This window comes from Achroia grisella, unplaced genomic scaffold (genome assembly GCF_030625045.1).
Source record: "Achroia grisella isolate CSIRO2021 unplaced genomic scaffold, CSIRO_AGI_Agris_v1 utg524, whole genome shotgun sequence".
Lineage (NCBI taxonomy): Eukaryota > Metazoa > Arthropoda > Insecta > Lepidoptera > Pyralidae > Achroia > Achroia grisella.
Genome location: NW_026712915.1, coordinates 293,888 through 317,150, shown reverse-complemented (window position 1 = coordinate 317,150; position 23,263 = coordinate 293,888). Strand labels below are relative to the sequence as shown.

At 33.6% G+C, this 23,263-nt stretch overlaps 1 protein-coding gene across 1 annotated transcript in view; it reads right to left on the bottom strand.

Moving 5' to 3' along the window:
- Window positions 1–22,088, bottom strand: part of LOC131847365 (moesin/ezrin/radixin homolog 1) — a 47,595-nt gene extending 25,507 nt beyond the window's left edge. The window contains exons 1-2 of the mRNA XM_059196930.1: window positions 21,934–22,088; window positions 10,447–10,626 (exon numbers count right to left, since the gene is read on the bottom strand). Of these exons, the coding sequence (XP_059052913.1) occupies window positions 10,447–10,626; window positions 21,934–21,954 (201 nt within the window). The 5' untranslated portion in view covers window positions 21,955–22,088. The remainder of the gene's footprint in view (window positions 1–10,446; window positions 10,627–21,933) is intronic.
- Between the last annotated feature and the right edge of the window lie 1,175 nt (window positions 22,089–23,263).

The following is a 23,263-nucleotide window of genomic DNA, read 5'->3' as shown; positions in this document are numbered from 1 at the left end:
AACGATTATTACTGTTGATTCATTATAAAAAAGCCTGAGGTTTGATAGTGAATCAACTAAATCACTATGTCCTTTAACTCATACAGGTGAGTGAATGGAATTCCTTAGTGTTGACTCATTTGCTAATAAGCTGTCTACATACAGTACCGTGGATTCCTAATAAATAACAAGCGGTTGATTATATTAACACTAGTGATACAAAATGACGTTTCTATATAATTTTACGATACATTCTATACGTATATTGGAATAGGGGCTTTACGAATAAATTACACTAAAAATAGACAATTGATAATCTGTGTTTTTTTTACAGAATTTAATGACCAACAATCTGATGGACCACATAATGGCAAGTTGCAAATATTACTTAAATTTATTTATTTAATTGAAGCTACATGGCCCATATTATAAATTGCTAATAGACTAGCATACATAAGAAACAATAATAAAATATAAATTATAATTATTTTTACTTCCAATAGTCGCGAGTTCAATTCCTCGCACGGTGCAAACATTTGTATTCATGTGTTTGGTTTGTTTGTACTCTGAGTATTCATATCAGTATAACACAAGCTCTGGTTTGGGACTAGATGGTATATATTATTATTACAAAAATATATATCTGACGTATTCTAAAAAAAAAAAAAATAGAAAATCATTTATTCGAATAAACTTAATTTAAGCACTTTTCAATAGTCATAACAGTTTTTTTTTAATCTACCGCTCATTCGGAAAGCTGTCTCATCACAAGAAGAACAAGCAAGAAACTTGTGTTGCTCTTTTAAATAATCTATTCTTACTTACAATTTAACAAACAATTAGCACTAATTCAATTAAATACTCAAAAAGAAAAAAATATTGAATACATAACCAACTGGTTAAACAATTAATAAGAGGAAATCAGGTGATTAGAGCAGACCAGTCCCTACAAGCAGCACCCGAATTGTCCACGGTTATTATTACATGAACCACGATGCAGTGGCCTACGTCATTCGTTTCCATTTCTAAAGACTAAAGTAGCTTGCTTTATAAGATGTGTATCAGTTGTAGAGTGAGATTAAACAATTAAATTCCAGGATAAGATTTCTTCGAAATTGCAACGTATCAGCATTATCACGGTTGTCGCATGATAATGTGATGTCCATAGTGTTGTCCATGTAGACGGTTATCACTTTCTTTGAATTCAAACATCAACTTCAAAATGTAAAGTAACAATAAAATTCTTTAAAAGAGCAATACGCAAGTTTCTTGCACATTCTTCTTGTGATGAGACAGCTTTCCGAAAGAGGGATAGATTGGAAAAAAAATGTGATGACTATTCAAAAGTGCTTCAATGGAAGTTTATTTGAATAAATGATTTTCTATTCTATTCTTGTACAATTACATGAAAAATAACTAAGCTATTATACATACTAGATACTACAGTAATCTTACAGGCATGCATCAAGCTTCAAACCGAAATGTTCCTACAAGTTTAAAAAGCCTGCGTGACTAAATTAGGCAACTAATTTAGTCGTCGTAAAAATAGTCGCAACGCGAAATATTTTTATCAGTCAAGTGTTACTTGAGTTGTTAACACTCGATTAAAATTAGAACCTCGATAACTCAATAGATAAAAAATATAATAGGTACTTATATGTACTGTCATTTAAAATACAACAAAGAAATTGGTTGGTTCAAATAAATCATCAGATAATCTATACCGATAACTAACCAAGTCCTACGAAGTAATAATTCGTATTGTTTCAATTTTTTTTTAAAGATTATTATCAATTCTGGTTTCTCGAGAGTAGTGGGACACAAGATGGCGGTCTATGAACAGTGACTACGACAAAAAAGGCATTATATGAGCAGCTTGCAAACGCAACGGACGAGTTTTGCGCGTGTAAGAAAAGTACCCTTACTAATATCATAAATGTGAAAGTAAGAATGTTTGTTATGCTTTCACGCAAAAACGACTGAACCGATCATCATGTAATTTTGTACACATGTTCTTGGAGGTATTAGACTGAACATAAGATACTTTTTATTGTCATATGGGTATAAAATGAAGCGTAGCAAACGTCTTCTATATTTTCAAACGTCATGTTAAATAATCCGTGTCGATAATAACCTGTTGTATGCATATACGCCGGTTCCGAAAACTGTTAAATCCTAAGATACGAAATGACGAGAATACAATATGAAAATATACCTTATTACAGAAGCACAAGTTTGAAATTTATTGCACTGTCAAACGTTTCCAATAAAAACTATGAAGCCTAATAAAATGTGGTAAACGATTTCAAAGAGTTGAAACAAACTGGTTTCATGAGGTTGAATGAAACGATTTATGTTTAGTTTCAACTAGTTTTATATTTGTTTTATTTTTAGCATTTACATGCTGGGACCAATTAATCAATTATTTTAGCAAATTCATTTGTATAATTATTTTTTTTACAGAATGGCAAAAGGGTTATAGCTAGTAATTTAGAATATTGGTTTTGTTGGTAGCAAACCTACATACTTTCATGGTTATTCTATCATCCTCCACTGGATTCAGGCGTCTACAGGTTACGGAAACCGTCTACCCGCGAGCTTGATTCTATATCCTCAATACAGACAGTCGTACCATTCCATTCATGCATAAAACACACGCACTTCTAACCTATTGCTATAGAACATTTTATGCAATATCCATTTGCAAATGTATTTAATTATCTGAAGACCAAACCGACATTTATACGTATCGGATTATGTCATTACTATATGGAGATAAAAAATTCTGCATGTATTTCAGTACAAAGCATCCGCCAAATGGTAGGTTTTGGTGATAACGTACGCTACTGAGCAGTGACGCCAGCTTCCTATGACTCACACTGTAATGTGGGAACTTTAGTTTGTCATTCATTTGTCGTATTACCGTTCTTGTATTTCTATTAAAATTTAATTAAAATAGTTATATTATAATAGATTTTTTATTAAATTAGAGGCAATCATACATATACATTGACATCACCATGAATATCAAGTTCTTATGTCATGGGTTTTGTCATGTCAAGCGTTGCTATTCTTAAGGACTGAGTTGTCAATATAAACGAAAGAAATAAATATATCTCCTAATAACTGACATGAAGAATCTTCTGTCTTAAAGACCGTTTACTTTCTAAGGCAACGCTTTTTTAAAAATTTTGAATTACAGTTGTATAATTATAGAACGTGCGTTTAAGCGACATATATTTGGTATTTTGATATTTGCAATCTAATAAAAATAAAATGTATAGGTTCATTTCAATCAATCAATCATTCACTCAATACTGCAAATAACAAATTACTTAGTGCTCAAAAAGGTGTTATAATGTTCAATGAAACGGAGAGAATTTATTGAGATGTGTTCTGACATCTTGTATCCTTGTATGAATTTTCAGATATTTCATTCATTCAACCAATTCCAAATTCAAATATTCCCGCCAACCGGTGCCAACTTCTGGCTTCTGGGGATATTAAAACCTCAAGTAGGTGAATAAAATACCACATATTTCTTCTGTAATTTAAAGCCATAATCTGCTAGGATGGTAAACACGAAATGTGTTCAAATACTACAATAGTTTATCAACACGGCCCGTTCAACAGGCGAGGTTTATCAATAGTGCCGATGATCGTGTTTACATGCGGACACGTGGATATGGTGTTATCAGTAACAGCTATTAGTGCTCAGGCGAGACCACTTCCCACAATCTACGTTAAGTATATTTATATACATATAAATTACGACCTTGACCTCATCCAATCTATTTAGAGCTAATAGAGTATAATAGGCGTAGAGGAGTCCTGGTCCATCGACTATATACGGATCAGGAGTAATCTGACATTGAGGTTGACGCAGTTGGAGTCTCGAAACGTTCGTGGCGCGGGTCCCTACCAACATGCTGCCCACCTTAATGAAAGAGGACTACCAGCCGAAGGAAGTGGTGTATCGGTGGAACAGTGGCAGTTTTCCGTCGTCAGTGCCGTCACACAATTTATATTTTATTATTATTTCATATGTATGTTAGTCTATATGGTATTTATAGTATGGGCCACTATAGTAGCCTGGATTAATATAACAAATTAGCACTTGCTTGCCCAGTATAAAAGTATTTTTTTTTTAATTTCTTTTTAAATTTAGGGACTTTTGTACCATCTAAGTATATGTCAGCCCCATCGTACCCTAAAAATAATCACTCCATTACCTCACCAGTGAACAAATTGCCTTAGCCGCACTGCCCGAAGAATGTATAAAAGTCGAATACTAGATTATTTCTTTGCTCGCTCACATTCACATCTCACTGAATCTGCATTTTTAATGTGATGGCAGAACGAAACTAGTCAAAAGTGCTTAAAATTGAGTTTATTTAAATAAATACTACTTCTATTAAACATAATGAAAATTCCTCAGTCAGTGGCAATGAACTATTGGCCTAGTGGTGAACATAGCATTCCACTGGCCTACGTTTCTCCGACCAATTTGATCAACTTCGCAGAAAAAGTTACCGCTACATCACATTGATTAAATTTGGTGAGGTAACAATAATATGCATCGTTATAATAAATTAGTAATTAGTTAATTTTATATTTTCCGTTTACTCTATATATGATAGAGTCCTCAAAATATGTGTTTTAATTTTAATCAATCCAAATACGTACATTACTCTTATCTATATAGTTATCATTAATATTATCATCGACAGGTATGTATGTGTCATTAATTCAATCGCTACGATATTTGAGGGTATTATCATATGATTCTGCTGCTAATTTTATTTTATTGAAATTCAAAACTTATAGATAAAAATTATAAGATATAACGCAGGGATAGAGATAGAATTTAAATCGACAAATATTTATGTGTATACAATTCATTCCGACAGTTAAATAAAATAAATTTAAGCTAAGTAAAAATAAGCTAAATAAATTTAAGCTAAGCTAAATTTTTAAGTAAATTGTCTGTCCGCAAATGTCTAACGTAAAATCTGCTACATCGGATTCAATGTAACATTTATTAACTCCTTAGAGGGACAACACACTAAGCTGACCGGAGAATTTGTCGAGTGGCTTAAGGAAACAGATATTTCACAGATACGACTTTAGTCAGTGGACCTGTAAGCTTTGTAACTCCGTCTAGCCTAATTTCTAATCCTAGGAATCCTAGGAATAGGTCAGGGCTCGATCGCCGAGATACACAGCAGTTAAGGATTACGTACGTTTGTAAATATATTTTAGACACGGAAACGTCTAAGGTAAAACATTGTAATGGATAGTGAATACATTATTATAATATTACGGCCAATATTCATAATCTCACCTTCTTATAATCTTATCATAAAAATGTTAATACAAACCACATGATAGCCAAAAACACGAGTGGACGTGCCCAAATCCGGTTTAGCATAACCTACAAAACATTCCTTTATTAACATGTTTAAGTTGTTTTAAATTTTAGGTTATACTGATTATATATTACAAATGAAAATAAATTCAAAATAAATATTAGGAATACCATTAATTGCTTTAAACTAAACTTCGATGAAGGTTTTAAATCTGAAAGTACGAGTATAACGCGGATTAAGTACATATTCTTTCATGTACATTAAATTTTTTGCAGACTTTCTGAAACCATTTATATTAACTTTCGCAAAACCAGATCGTGTTACGTGTTACTTGTTGTGAAATGTAAATATTTTTTGTTTACTTCAACATTCTATATTCCTGAGCAGCAGTTGGGAAAAGCATTTCTAAAAATCCTATAAACTGCAAATGTTAACAACCTATACGTTGTCGAAATTTTAGGTGTTACTATGATAATTTCAAAATGTTACGTACTAATCTGTCATGATCCTTTAAACCTGGCATCAGGTGTTCTTTAAACGTTCATTTTAACCTAGCGTGTGTTTGAAACATAATATATTCACGATGCAAAATTAGTAACGCTTACAAGTAATTCTGAAGAAAGTCCTAGACGACCTTTTTGAATATTCATTGAGCGAGTTTGGTAATGTCGCCGTCCTCGGTGATAAAGCGACTTCAATAATAAGTTCGGCACATGTTCACATTGCTTTACCGGGTCAATGTCGGCCAAGTGAGGAAAACAATTTCACAGAATTGTTTATTGCCAACCGAATGACGGAAACACGAGTTCCGTTCAACGTAAATAAAAAACCTGCCGAGGTGATGAGGATATTCTCATTTGGGACATTTGCATTGTGCATAATATCTAGGAACAATTCACAATGCGCTATCTAGTCACAAGCTAAACAGAGCTTATTGGGTACTAGAAAACTGATATAAATACATAGATACATTTTTTGTATATATATACAAAATATAATTAGAAAACACCCAGACCAGATGAACTCTTTAATATAAATTTTGTACGTGCGAGGAATCTAACCCGCGGCCACACGAACAAGTAAGGATGTGTTCTAAACCGCTAGACCACCGGGAATGTCATTGATATTGATATGTCATACCATATGGTTGGTCTATTAATAAGAGCATGGTGATATAACAAGGTGATCTAATTGATCACTATCTCGATGTTCATGTTCACACCATTTTCAATTTGATTCAATACGAGTTATTTAAAAGTCTTAACAACTCGAACGCTGATACCGTTAACGATATAATTTGAAAAACAAATCGCTCTTTCATTCACCAGAGGTAGAATAAAACTGTAAAAAGTGGTCTTGGTGGGCATTTCAGTCTCACTTATTTCATCCACCAACTATTTACTTTGTAAGCTATATTGAGGTCAGATTAGGCGGTGAAATCACTGGATAGAAGGCATGACATTGCTATCACGGAACCTCACATGTAAACTTGCAGTCGTAGTGCTGTTCATGTATATAGGTTTCCGCTTACTATTAGTTGGGTCGTCAACTTGTTTCCTATTCTAATTACATAAAAAGAAAAAGCAGCCATATCACCTTAAATACGCTGATATTACTTTATTAAAGGATAGCTTAGTAGTACACTCCAAACACATTTCCAATGCATGACATCAAGCTTATCAGCCAGCCATATGAACGAGATGTGACTCATTGTAACCGTTTCGTCTTATGCGAGTCACCGGTTTTAAATGACTAGTATAAGAATATTATGCGGTCTTAAACTGCATACAAAATGATCTGATAAATCAAAATCAATAATATAATTTCTGCGTAATGAGGAGTTGGCTTATACTAGTGCTACTCTGAATTTCCTCCTTCCAACAAAGAACATTGCTGTTTCTCTAGAAAATTGCTCTCTGCAGAAATAAGCAATACGTTATGCTATATACATGCCAATGAAAATCATAGGAAATTATAATATTTACTAGGAAACTAAGAGTAAATAATGAATTAACCATAAGCCATAACACGTAGCTGGATAAACATATAATTGAGCTAAAAACTAATAAACTTGGCCTTTTAGTTCACTAAAAATAAATTATAAGATACCAGTTTTAGTCGTATGAGCAATACGTTTATTCTCAAGATTGGTATAAACATTGGGGTGTAGGTATAGAGTCAAGTACGTTTTTTCCCTAAATGGAATAATGTATACTAATATTATCGAGGAAGGCTATAGGCTATATAATATCACGCTAAGACCAATAGGAGCAGAGCTGTAATGAAAAATGTTTCAAAAACGGGGAAAGTGTAGCTCAGACGGAAAAAATAATAAGGGATATCTTGAAGAGGTAAGAGAGAGGTTCCGTTGGCTTTTAATGTTTTCAGATTCACTAGATCTAAAGTTTAAATTAATAGATTTATCCAACGCTATAGGTACGATACGAAAACTATAAGAAGGATTTTAGAGTGGTTGCTGTAAAATTAGATAGCATAGCAAAGAACGTTCGCGGGAATCTAGAAGTAATTGAACACGGTGCTTCTGTAGTAGATGAGTTACGTGGTTCAATTCTCACATCAATTTGTTAAATTATCTGTATGCACTGGCTCACGTATGTGAATTTAAATTGCGCTCAAACTGTTTTGATGTTTTGTTCTTCCTTGTAGTAGAAAAGTAGTTTCAAAATATCTACCTTAAATCCAAGACAAATAAGTCCAATTCAGTTCAAGTCAACATTGTTTGAAATTAAGCAAATTAAAACAAAATATAAGAAAATAAATTAGAACATTAAAAAAAACAAAATTGTTGACAATATTCAGAACGTTCAAGTCATCTCTATCACATTGTTACTCACTCCTAAATAGGTAATGCAAATTTAAATAATAATTAACATATACACCGGATATGTAATGTGTAAAAAATACTGGTAGACATAATACAGTGGGTCTACTGGTATAAGATATTAAAGGATATTAAACAGAAGAGTAACTTGAAGTATAACAAAATTGGTCTGTCTTAACAAATTGACTGAATAATGATAGAAAATTGAATGATTTTAATAAAAATTATTTCTCATTTACTATGGATTTCGTTAAAATCTTCGAACATCCACTCATTTATACGTCAGAAAAGACTCAGTAGCATTCCAGTGAAGTAAATAATACGTGTTTCTCGTTAATTCTTATCGTGTTCACGAACCGTAGTAGTCCAATTTAGAACTATATCACTTTCTCGAAGTGGCATCACTAATGCGTGGCTATATTCGTGTACACGCCGATTTAATGAAGTCCTAAACTTAACGTGTATTCTTATAACAGTCGCTTCTGACTATCACCGCACTGTCAACATTCTAGGTGTAGAATATTGAAATTTTGAACATATATTTATTTTCTAAAACACAGCTAATTGTATATACTTGTAAAACATTCACATGCAAGGCAATGAATGAAATAAGTAAAAGTGACGATTATTAATGCAGGTACCTGCAGTTACAGTTCAATGCTGCTATTGGTATGGGAAGCAAAACTACTTGTAACAATATGCGTGACTTAGTAACAGTATTCCTGAATCAATGAGCTGAATCAATCCTGAATTGAAATCCATTCGATCAATCCATTTCTTTACAGTGTCTAAATCAGTTATAATAAGAACCTATTTATCACCTACGTACGTTGAATTTTTCATATCTACCCTTACCATTATGGCTCGCAACTTCGATTGAAAACTTAAGTACTTAATAGATTTTTTAAATTAATTTCATATGAGAACAAATATATGAAGAAAAATCTATACTATTATAAAATATGACTATCAAATAAAATATAATGAGATAAATCATAAACTTATACATATTTCGCTATAGATACTAAAGAAAGTTTCGTTTAATTCGGAAGATTGTTTGGCCCAACCATAAATCATTATATTCACTTCATACAGAGTCACTATAGCAATTTCACACAAGCAGAGAACCTACGCTAGAACTGTGATACATTCACCGATCGGCATTCGTATGATATCCCGCAGTGAAACGTTAAGTGACCAGTTAATTTACTTTTACTTTTACTGTAACCGCGCCTTCGAAAACAGATCCAACGGTTAGTATAAAATTAACGATTTTTACGTCGAAATATTCTGTTTTTTCCAAGCGTGATATATTAAACCCTTTATTCATAAAACCATCAAAACTATTAACAAACTTAGATAGTTTATCAGCAGATATTGTACGATTTCGTCAATTCTTTGGAGCTATTTCCTTCATTAGTTTCTTCAAGTAATACTTCAAAAATTCAAATACAATTTGTGGGTTTTTTAGGTGACTCCGAATGACGAACAAGCTGACGGTCCTGATGATGATACATACATAAACTGCATCATGAACATCATGTAATCAACGTCATGAGCCTGCGCTCGCGGTACTCCTCATGCGACAATGGTGTTTACACAGACAGTTTTGTATTTGACTTGTTTTTTTATTATCAATAATACATTAAAATGTACAATCTATAGACAACACAAACTTTTCATTGTGTCATTCTTTTATGTCTTATTTAAATAAAAAATTCTACGAAAACATCTGTTACTTTGTTTATTAGATACGCTCCATGTATATAAACGAATTTATTAGTACATTACTTTTGTCTGTAGGACTACCTCTGTCTCTACCTCCGTACTTAAGTCGCAAAGAAGCTTTGTAAAATTAGTTTCAGTTGAGATACGACAGTGAAAATACAGGACATCCTAATCCTACGGCTGCATGGGGTTTTTATTCGAACTATTCTAATGACCGCAGCTGCACAGCTTCATCGAATGATAAGAGAGTACAGATGGCACCCCATATCCGCGGAAGGAGTAATGGAACGGCAGAAGGCTAACTCCTGCCTGCTTAACGCGTGAGTGGTGTCACGGGTGTCAAAAGACTATGCACTGGCCAGTGTTGCTGTTGCTGTTCATGTTATATAGACGACAATTACCACTTACCATCAGGTGAGTCAGCTTATTCGTCATTTTAAGTCCATAAAAAACATTACTATCGAATCAGGAATCACATAAATTAATATAATCAATTGAAATAATTTTAAACATAAAAAGTTGACTAACCTTTTTATAAAGCTTAATCCAGGTGAGGTCACCCTTTGAGTCGGTGTACTGGAGGCCGAAGAACCAGACCTCTCGCAGGCCGATGGTCTTGACCACCTGGTCGAAGAGCTGCTTCCCGGTGGTCGTCTGCTGGATCGCGAACTCCAGCTCCGCGTCCATAGTCGTCACGCGGACGTTCATCTGCAAATTACATTTTTAATGAAAATTGTATCCTATTTAGAGTACAGTACAGTATTAATTTGTTTAAAAGTTCTTTAGAGTTGTATTGCTAACTAGCGTTTTATTGTACAATTGGCTTAAAAATTATAGGTGAGTCTATGAAATTTCTTACTATAGTTTGCGAAAATTAACTACGGACAATTCACGCAACGTCATCTAACCTCAAGGTAAGCAGAGCTTGTGTTGTGGGCACTAGGCAACTGTTATAAATACATAGGTACATATATACTTTTTAGGAAATACATACACAATATAGATAGAAAACACCCAGACCGACACAAACAATCATATTCATGAATACAAACGTTTGTACCGTGCGAGGAATCGAACCCGCGACCATCGGTAGTAAAGCACTGTGTAGTAAGTACTCATACCACAAGCTATGCTTTACTTGGAACTATGAATTTGCGTTATTTGATCTGAGACATTATTATTATTACCATCTGCTACTTCCTTAATCCATTTATTTGGGGTCGCAATATATTTTCTTATCCATTCATCCCTGTTCGTAGTCACCTCGTAAGGAAGTAAGTAACTTCCTTTCTTACGATATCATTTCACACAGTCCATTCATCTCTTTTTAGACTTTCCTCTGCTCTTATAACCATCCACATTCATATGTAACACCTTCCTTAAAATATTATTACAACATACTACTTACTACAGACGTACTATATATCTACTTACAGAATATTATTATTATTATGTAAGTAAATATTTTAAATTTCATAATTCCGCACCTACATAATTAATAAATATTACTATGACAATTGTAAGTTAGTTTTATGTTTCCAAGGTTATGGAAGATCAAGGAAAAGGTCAATGCGTGAAGTCTAACAACGGCTCTACACATACTAATACACCATACAATGGAGATTCTAGATAAATATATATAAATACAAACATATAGCATCACTACTATTATAAAAAACCTGACTTGACTATTGTTATGGGTAAACTAAAAACAATTTTTTTATAGATGGTAATGAAATGGTGTACCCGCCTGCGCTAACGGTTTACGCTGGCCGGGCACCAGTGGAGGAAGATAAGATGAGCATGATGTCAGAACAGTTAGCACATAGTTACAAATTCATTCAGTCGTGACAAAATTCACTAGGAATTTATCACTATGGTTTCCAGGAGGAACCACATGGAGCTAACGATGGGTTCTTTAAACCACATTCCCTCCAAATATAGATTTTATTTTTAATGGATGATAATGGAATAGTGCACCCGCTGCGCGAATGATTTACCCTGGCGGGGCATCGCTGGAGGAGGATAAGATGAGTATAAGGTCAGTAAGTCCATCGTGACAAATTCACTTATCACTATGGTAGGGTAAACAACATCGAGATCAACCCGACATGGTACATTTCTAGCAATGGGTTCATTAGTCCACATTACCTCTTAACACAGATTATTAGAAACACGCTTTTCATGAATCTAATCTAAAACCCACGAACAGCGCCTCTCTATGTATATTGTTGAGCTCTTAAAAGGTAAAGTAACAAATAAACTCTACCACATTTATAAATAAATAAGCCTTTATTAATACAAATAAATAGAATCCAAATGTTACAGTGAAGTCTGTTTTATAATCCGATAAACACTCGACTATCAAAGGAATTTCACCAATATTATGTTATCTAACGACAATTTGGAGCGTAGCATTTTTTTCTAAGCAGTATCTATGTACAATTAGGTGATAATGATACTACATGAATAGTAAACATATAAAACATTGCTCTATATATACACACTGATATGGTACTGTGTATAGTTGTACAAATACTTAAGTCCACACCCATGCACCTTACCGATTATCTACGTGAGTAGGGTACATAAGGGTCAGCAGAATAACAAATAGCCATATTAATGTGACGATCTCTATGGTCTAGTGGTTTAGTACACTGCTTTACTTCAGACTGTCGCAGATTGCATTCCTAGCAAGATGCAAACAAAAATGTTTGTACTGCGCGAGGAATCAAACCCGTGATCATTGTAAATAAGGCGACATGGTATATCGTTACACCACCGAGGTTAAAAGACCTATAAAAATATAATCATATAAGGAAACGTTATGACTGCCAACCGCAACATTATGCCTTGTATATCCATTGATATACCTTATTGAAACAAGGACATTACGACCTTCAATCTAAATAAATAGTAAAGTCATCTGTATCTTTATATGCAAAGTCATTGTTTTCATCTGACTGTTTTACCGCTAGCTTTTTCTAAACGACGCCACGGTTTGTTATACGGTTTTCATCATTACGATAATCATTTCGAGAATTTTCCGGAACGTCCCTTTCATTATTTTAATGGCAGGGTAAAGCCGAAAAAGAAATGGATGGACTGTGAGAAAGATGATATGGCAAGAAAGTGAGTGGATAATGAAATGACTGCGAACAGGGATGAATGCAAGGGAAAAATATATTACGCTGACCCAATTGGATGGGATAAAGAAGCAGATGATGAATAATCATAAGAATGCACTATTTACGCAGCAATCCTCAACTAAGCAGAGATTGCAGTATAAGTACTAAAACATTAATAGAAATACTCTGATACTTATCTTGTATACATTCATAATATATATAGAAAATCTGGGTAGATATATATATAGATATATATAGAAGGTCTGGGTACCAACATAAATAATGATACTCATGAATACAAAATGTGGGAACAGGTATTGAACGCGTGACGATTGGATGGCTGCGTGTTAAACCTCGGAACCATAGAGTTTATATGTATAATACATGCATATATTTCTGTTTACATCCGAGCGAAGCAGAGGTGGGTCACTAGTGTCAGATAAATAAAACAATAGCTAGCATGGCCTACTTTATATAGGCAACAGAGCCTATTGACGTCAAAGGGACGTCACATAAAGAAAATTATGGAACGATTTTCCTACGGAATTCTACGAAATGACAGCTGTCGTTACAAAGTATGAAACACGATACCAACTAATATAATAAATGGTAAAGTTTGCTACGCTTCCATCCATACCTTGAGTCGGCTTGAAAAATCATCATAAATTTTGGCATGAGCATACGAAGCTTTTTTGATGAATAAACTAAAATATTTATTTTTTACACAGAATTAAGTATCAATATAAACAAAATATCGAAAAGACCCCACTCAGATTTATAGCAAGAGAAGAAGTCGGTTTTCAATGGCACCAGGTTATAGAATTAAAGACTAATAATCGTAGTCATGCAGACGAAATCGCAGACCTGTTTATTCTATTGTAGCTAAAATCCTACAAATATACAGAGTTTCAATCTTGCTCTCAAATATAGGTACAATGTCAGCCAGGATTTATATAATAAACAACTTCTAGATATTAAAATTTTTAGGAATGGAAAAAAATCTGTTATCCTGGTGTTTCTTAAACACTTAAACAATCGACGACTAAACTCAATATTCTACAAATTTAAATTTGGCACCTAGAATATGAAGACCGGACGTAAATGTTTGTCCAGACCTATCTATATATCATATTAACGCAGCCAACGAAAAACTAACAACTGCAGACGTCGCGCTAAATGTATAATAATGCCTACATTTCGAAGTCACCCGAAATACCGAAGAGTTTGTAATCAAAGATTTCAGTCAGAAATATATATATGTCCACATAGAGCTATTTTGATTTCGGCTATATTCCAGTTCACGATCACAGGAATCCACAAGTAGCAATGGTAATTTACAAGAACCTGTTTGTGTTATCGAAGACTCAATAGATGATGAAAATAAATACTGACAATATAAAAAAGAAACTTTCTCAATATGGATAAAATTGCTCCACATAATTTAACTGAAACAGACTCAGCAGTCTGTATAAACATTGACATTAACGACCAATTAAGAAACTCCATTAATAGAAAGTAGATGACAATATAAAAACCAAGTGACGAGTTTGTTTGCGTCTAAATTTACATTACGCTGCTGGAGTGTTGCCAAGCGGATGTAATCTTCCGGGTGATTATATCATTATTTTATGTGATAATGCTACGACAATAACTCTTTCTTAATAGTCAATAACTATTAATACTCTCGTTATCCCTATATCTCCTATTCCACAAAGACAAAAGGGGCTGAGGGAAAGGCTGTCAAATGTCACGCGATGGATGTATATATAGTACTGACAGGGTATATTACTGATCAATCAATCGTCGTTATTTCCTGCTAAATTCGATGGGAAGACTGACCTGATTTCATTCTCATACTTACATTATCCAGTAGAGTCCTACCCGTGCATATCTATCCTTAGCCCAGGTAGCGCGTAATATATCAATGAAAACCGCATTCTTAATACAGTTAAGCTGTTTTGAGAGTATACAAATGTACAAAGTTATAAAAGAATATTGTGACCTTGATATCTCAAGTACAGCGGAAATATGTATATTGTTTTTAAGAAGAAATAAATTTAATTTACAGACACCACATGTATGACAATGCTAATGCTAGTGACAATGCTAGTGGAATTAAAACCATAATGGGACAAGCAAATTACACGTATGTATTAATTACTTATCAGAACAAATCTGCAATTACAGTGAACGATGAATGTCAAATAGGGTTGCCAACCTTAAACCATTTATCCCCGTATGAAGAAGTAAATAATCACGTATTTTGCCTTAATTTCGCTCTTTAGCCTTGTTCGATTTTCGTAGATCAAATTATCGTACAACTTGTTCGAGAATGAAAAATATGCTCGTATCGATGGCTAATAATCTCGTATATGTACGAGGATCTCTTGTGTTGGCATCCCTACTGCCGACACAGCTAACAATGGCGAGCCAACGGACAGATATAATCTATAGGATGCTGGTAACAATAGACTGCCGAGTGATGCGTCCATTCATGGTATCAGCGAGGTCGGAGCCTTCGCTTCCACTATCACTGTTTTATAAAGTAGCCCGCATGTTTACGGGGAATGTTAAACGTTTATATCGAGCATCATATTCTAATCTCAGGACATTGTACTTTATGTATTGTACATTAAAGACTAGATTATATTAATGACAATGTATTAAGTACTTCCATGTAGCTGCTGTATTGCTACTCAAAGTATAAATGTAGAAATGTTTTTAATACGAGTCTTGATAGGTACGAAAGGTAATTAACATTGGCAGAATTGCAATTTGACCTCAGTGGCCTAGCGGTTTAGCACGTCTCGTTATTCGCACGACAAGCAAAGAAAAATCGAATCTATCCTCTTATTTTAGATTATAAGACTTAAGTCCTGTTGCATTAAAATCACGTTAATTCTTTCACGAGACGCCTAGCGTACAGCTATAAAAATATAGAAAAATAAAACTCGACAAGAATGTCGTGACCCGGAGGATGCAACGATACAGCCTTTCAAAATATAAGAAGTTTACCTTGAAATCATTCGGAAATGTATAGGCAGTGTGTTCACTTTAGGAAGCGTCACTGTGCATACATGCTAAGATATAATCGCTAGAAACAAACATCAGTCTTTGAGCTAGGGCCTAATTTCGTCAATCATTTCTTCTCGGCCTTATAAAAAAGTTGATATTTGTATTTTGAAGCCTAGTGAAAGTCACATGTGGTTTCGAGGGTTGAGGAGCGGGACACCCGCAAACACACACACATGAGGTCAGCATGTTCATCCTATCGTCCTCCATTGGTGCTTCGCCAGCATAATCCTTTAGCACAGGTGGTTGCACCATGTCATTATCATACATTTATACCAATTATATGTTGTCGACTAAGATGTTATACCTTCTTACCCTATGTCACAACAAACAAGTAACATTTAAAAAAAACTACATTTAAATTTAATATATACTTACAGTTATAAAAAAATCTGCAGTATCATCTAGAAACATGGCCTTATCAATATCAAGTGAATTGATGATAACATAACATACATCGTTATTTTTTTTAAATAGCATAGTGCAACGTGCTTGCTGCTCATTTGATGGTAAATGATTACCGCTGCCTAAGAGCACCGGCAACACCAGAGGAATTGCAAGTGTGTTGCCGACCTTAAAAGCCATTGCTGGAAGGAGATTCCAAAATAATACATCGCTATGTAAGTACAGATAGATTGAAGATTGAGAAATACTAGTGCGAGATAAACGTGGTGACGTAGCATCGAGTAATAAGGCGATAGCAACACCACGCAACACTATCGTTAAAGTAAACGACGGATGTTTGCACGTGTATCAACAATTTGCTTACTTAGCTCGCCGCGCGACACGCGAAATTAGTTTAAGCTAATTAAAGTGGGTTGAATCTAAGTTGACTCAACTTGTCTCTAAAAGTAAATTCTCCAGTGTCAATTTAACATCTTTATTACAATTAAACTACTGTTTACATTACGAATAGATGTTTTCATATCAAATATCTGCTTACATAAGAAATATAATGGAGAATACTATTACGACCCGCTCCACCATGTCAATATTGAAATTAGAAAAGTAAAATGTAGTGGAATTTATAATTAATTACTAATAATAATAAAACAACACGTAATAGACAAACACTTGCAATTGAAAATGACAGACACGTTGGCGCAGAAACCAAGATATAAAGAGAAAACGTAAATAAGAAAGCTTGTGTGTGGAGGTATCAAAATTCCAATGCTTTATTCAGTGTACGGTGTCAAGGGAACAAACGTGCTGGCAAGGTTGACATGGAGTAGACAATATAAACAGGAAAATTTCGGTAAACACCTCATCAGTAAAACCTACTCGCTATTATATTGCTAAGCAAGCATATTGCGATAATAACGAGGTAATAATAATAGAATAAGTAATAAATTTACCTGTCTAAGGACAGAAGTGGTTGACAATGTACTAACTGTTTACGGAGACTGGCAGGATCGTAATATTTATAAAAATAATGATGTTTAAAATCAGGCTGTAATAAAAGACATTTTAAGTCAATAATAAAAAAAAATGGAATCGAATAGCCTAAATCTTATATATTCTTTATTGCACTTTTAAATACAAATAAGAAATTTTGTTAGCAAAGGAAGACTTATTTCTCAAAAAGATTCTTCCAATCAACGTAAAACTGCGTAACACAGAAAGTGGTGTATGGGTCACAACAGTACAAATAATAAATGTAAGAAAAGACAAGTAAATCTTATGACAAACCGGATTCAATCTTTGTTAATATTTCTTTGAAATACCATAGTACAAATTTTAGTTGTATCTATGACTATTTGCAAAGTGATCAATCGATATTACGTAACCAACATTTACGTAATAAACCTTTAATATAGAACTTATATGATTTATGGGCAAAATTACGTCTCTCGAGAACCAAAAGTGGCATATCAAAATTAATAGTTGTAATATTACAGTCAAGTGTAATGCATTTCGCATATTTGTAACACATGAGGGTGACATCATCAAGCAACTAGATGTAGACACTGAAACGCGACGAATTACGTGTGGCGACCATGTGAGCCTCTAGCTATTAATAGGATTATGACATCGTTCGAGTAAGTTGTCGTCAAACTACACTGTTATAGAGAATATAGCTAAATTAATCATTCTGTGGCAATTAAAGAAATTTCTATTTTAATTTGAATCGGACTTTTTTTATAGGGTGTTTTGGGCTATTGTCAGCTAATTAAACCTGTAGCATTGCGACTAACATAGATCTACCCAGACCCGTCAGGTCTTAACTGGACTTCTTACCGTTATATAACATTTCACTAATTTTTTTATTGTCGACTGTGTAATTATCATTTTCAGAATCAAATTAAATTCCCAAAGATTATAGTACTTACTATCTACTTGTACTAACTTAATAGATCTAATTAAGCCTAATCAATACTTCTTAGATTGGCAGAATTAATTTCATCATTTTTGCACATCGACAGCCTCAGCGGTGTAATAGTTTAGCACACTGCTTTAATTCCGATAGTTGTGGGTTCAACTCCTAGCAAAGTGCAAACATTTGTATTCATGAATACGATTGTTTGTCTGGGTGTTTTCTATGTACATTATGTACCTATTTACAAAAATTGTTTCTAAAGTATACTCAGTTTGCTTACTTTGGAACTCTGTCCAGGGTTAATATTATTATTAAAATAGTCTAAAAATATTAGGTAAAAACGGTATAAGTCATTCACCTTACATTTGTAGTCCTTATTTATTTCTTGATATAAAAAAAATAAATACGAATCAAGCGCTCGTCTGTATAATTCTTCCTACATCATACCGAAGGCGAATACTCTATTATGTAATAGTCATAAATTAAAAACTAAAAGTGTAATTCAGGAAATACTAACTATTATAGAAAATTCTATGGTATAAAATTCTAATGGAGTTACATAACTTGAAAAATGTATGAATGATCAGCTGACCTAGTAATTAAGTAGTACGTAAGTACCACTTGAAATGATAATGTCGATGACAGTAAATAATTAGAAAACATAATAGTTGCTAATGAAACGGTTGTAGCTCCTTATTATGATGACAGAATGATGATGCACGTCCTTGTACACGATTTGCTATCAAACTAGGAAGTCGTGTACAGCCACAATGTTGTGGATCCAAGGCGACCATTTATAATAATAATTACCATCATTCTAGTACATATCTAATGGATGAACAATGACAGATCAAAATTAAGCACTGCTGTTGTTATAAAAAGCCTTTGGTGTAAATTGTAAAATAACAACAATTAATATAATTCACTTCCTTCTTAGAAATTTAAATGTATGTTTGAAAAAGTTACAACTGCAGATTATTATACAGATTAGGGTTAAACAATTAAGCAGTTAAAATATTTTTCATAAAGTTGCACATGCAAATGATGCATGATATCTTTTTATACAATCATGACGAAAACATATTACAAACTTAAAGATTCTTTCTGATAGACAATATTTTGCTGCAACGTAACACCTTCCGAATCATGGTAAAAGTAACTGTAAGTCTTTCAAACAGATAAATTTAATATTCGATGTTTAATTTAAATTCTTTTATGTAACTTCGGTAGGGGTTGATATAACGATGAGACCGACAGGTGCAAGACAGGTGGGTGCAACACGTGGCTATTGGATATCAGCTTGCGTATGTTTGGCAATTTTACGAATTAACCTTAATTCGTCTGTTGTTTTAAAGATAGGTAGAAGCCCTAGAGGTAAAATGGTCAATAAGACTTTCATTTCAGTTTATTTCCTCTAATCTTATTCATAAAAAGATAAAACTTCACTATTGTAGATATTGGAGATACTTGTTCCATAAGCTAGTTTCCTAATTTAAGAGAAAGGCGTAAAACAGTAGTGAAAATCAGTAATTTGTAATGGGTTTTAATTTATGTCAATAGGAGACAAAAATAATTGTATTTCTATAGAAGTTACAGCATAGTGACATATTTAATTTATTTTTATTGGCACAACTCAATAATTGTTGGGTAGAAGACTAAAATATAAAGATAGTAACAATCCAATGTCAGAAACAGTAGTATCACGCGAAAGTAAAAACTGGCGAATTTAAAAAGTTGATAAAAAAGAAATGGGCCCAACTGTAGAAATCGCACTATGTGAGTGCGTGAAACGAAGTGAAACGGCACAATATAAGCATAAAGCATATCGACCGTCAAATTAATTTCAAGTACACATACACAAGTACTTATGTCATGAATGAGTGACGCGGTACACTGACGCCAGCAAATTACTGTTGACTGCTACTGATAGAAAATGAGTACATTACAGGGAAAAAATCTGATGAGCGATTTTTAATATTCACTGACTCCTGAAGAATATACTCATTTGTATATACCCTATATACAAATGAGTGTAGTATTTTGGATGCCATTTTAAGTAAATAGGTACTTAATCTAACAGCATCTATAATTTAAAATTCAAAATTATAACTAAAACTTTATTTTGCTTTAACATAAATATGACATGATATTTTCAGTAAGCGATTGCCATGGTCATAAATTTCAATAAATTTACAGTGATTTGTGATTAGGTAATGTTCTGCGGCCACGACACACAAGCTTAAGGAAAAACCTTGAAAATCCAACTGTGAGCGTCATTAGACGGATGTTTCAGGTAAGTTTATAACAAAAAATATCTACTTAAATAACTAGGTATATAATAAAATAAATGAGGAGCTATTGTTTCAACATTTGCTAACTATAACAGTCAAGTAACATCCCATAAGGGTAACATAGGGACTTATTACAAGGGCACTAAATTTATTCGTCGTTTCGTTTTAAGATTACTATCGCAGAAAGTCATTTCAGGATGATTAGATAAAGTTTACGTGAATTTGATAATGGTGATTATAATGATTCTGCATGTTACTATTGCTTGCGTAAGTGATAATTTCAATGACATTGCTAATGTCATAAAAGGAAAAACAATATATATTATACAAATGAATGGCGAAACTTATACTTATACAACGAGCTAGTTCCAAACGAAATCGAGAATGAAGAATCCTTGAATAAAACAGGAAAATATATCTTTCTCTTTCATATATGCGTGGAGGATAAGGATGGGGAACAAAAAGACGGTTACGACCGTTTGCACTGCAAAACAAATAATAAGGCTACAGGCGTAACCGTCTTGCCTGTTCCAAGTTTACACCATGATGACATCACCGTAACTTATGATTTGAGTCAACATCTCTATAGGATCTAAACATAACTTCACAAGTAATATACTCGATTGACAAAGCATTAGATATTGCTAACTGCTTCGAAGTCAGTTGCTATGTTTATGTAAGATACCTATTGTCACATATTTGGTTAAGAATCTTTCATGACATAACTTGACTTTGGACTTTAACAGACTCTTGACATGACATGAAAGTAATTTATCATTATATCTCCATCAACAATATTATAAGTTTTTTTTTTTATTTTAGCTATAGTTTTAGGTTTGGGAGAATTTAGTAAGAAATTGATATTTTAAATTAAAATTTCATAGATTAAAAGAAATTCCTGAAAATTGAGATGTATCCTACTCTATCGAGAAGGATGAATTACAGTGTATTATGTGTACCAAGGAATTGTAATAGCAGCCATTTTTAGAGGTTTATACACTGATTATCTCACTAGATTATCCATAAACTATAAAAGATATAAATTAATTATGTAAGAGATTCAATTGCAAATGTATCTAGATCTTGATAATATAATAACACCCTTAATACATGAGTAGTGTGCTAATATGTTAATTAAATATTATTTCCTCCAGCCTCCGCCAGGTGTAAGATCTTGCTAATATGCCGAGTGTAGATTGCATCGTACCTGTTTTCCTCCGGCTACCATGGTGATATTATTAAACACAAGCACAGGGAAAAGACACACACACTATTATGGGGTTACAAGGGGGTAAGGGTTAGGCGGCACTATAGCCGCGTCTACCGGACGCGGCGGTAGTATTTGAACTGAACGGAACGAACGGTCGCGGCCGCGGGGATGCGCGTGCGCCCCAAGCTCAAGGCCGCATGCGCAAGTCTGCACGATACCCGAACTTCGACCGATGCTCTTCCATCTCTTTCATATCCAACGAAAACGAAACGGACGCCTTATTGCTGGCAAGTGTAGTTCCTGAGGCGAAGGCGCCACAGTTTCGCTTTTTTTCCAGCAGCTAAATTGAATCGTGATCAAATGAAGCCTACAATACTATTAAACTATGTTATCGTGCGTTTCTCATAGAGGCTGTGTATTCAAGTTGATTTGTGAGACTGTACAACAACAATACAATTCCAGGTAGGCTGAACGTGCGGAAAATTGTCTTTACATTATTGTCTTTTTCTATAGATAAATATGATTCGCTGTATGCTGTACATTTGTCTGGTGCAACTTCACCCGTTACCGGTAGGTATGTCGTGGGTTATGTTTTTTGCTGGTTGGTTTTTATGTCTATAATTATAAGAATAAGACTTGGTGGAATTGTGTAGCGAGTTTAGTTAACTTTTTGTTTGTTTTTGTGAAATATCTTGTTTCTAAAAGTAAATTAATTAGTCAATAATGATATGACATTATATTCATAATTTCATACTTAATGAAATACTAACCTATTTCATTAAGTATGAAATTATGAATATATGTAATGTCATATATCTTCGCTCAAATGATGTCACCAGTTTAAAAATATTAGTCATTTTGATTCCAGGTAATTTCAATATGATATGTGGTCCAATGAAATCATTTTGTCATAGTTATGACCTAATGCCAAAAAGTGAGAAACGAAAGGGAATCTTGTCTACTGAATCACTAGCCTACCTGACGGTAGCACAAAAGAAGTATATAAAATTGGCATGCAATTCAATTCTATATATTTCTGGGGCAAAAATGTATTTTTTTTATTCTTTTGAATATGGTTTAATGAGGGTTTATTCCGGAGAATATGCCACCCCCATCGGTGCAACAATACATAATATCTAAACTTTGGTACATTTCTCTCTTTAGGGCCAACATTCACTATATTTATAATTTTGATGGCCTTTCCATTTAAAGGGTTCTTTAGAATACTATTGCAGAGACCGATGCCGTTTCGAAAAAATGTCTTACATCTATAAATTACTTTTTTAATTTAAAACCAGTATTGGTATAAAATTGAAATACCTTTTTT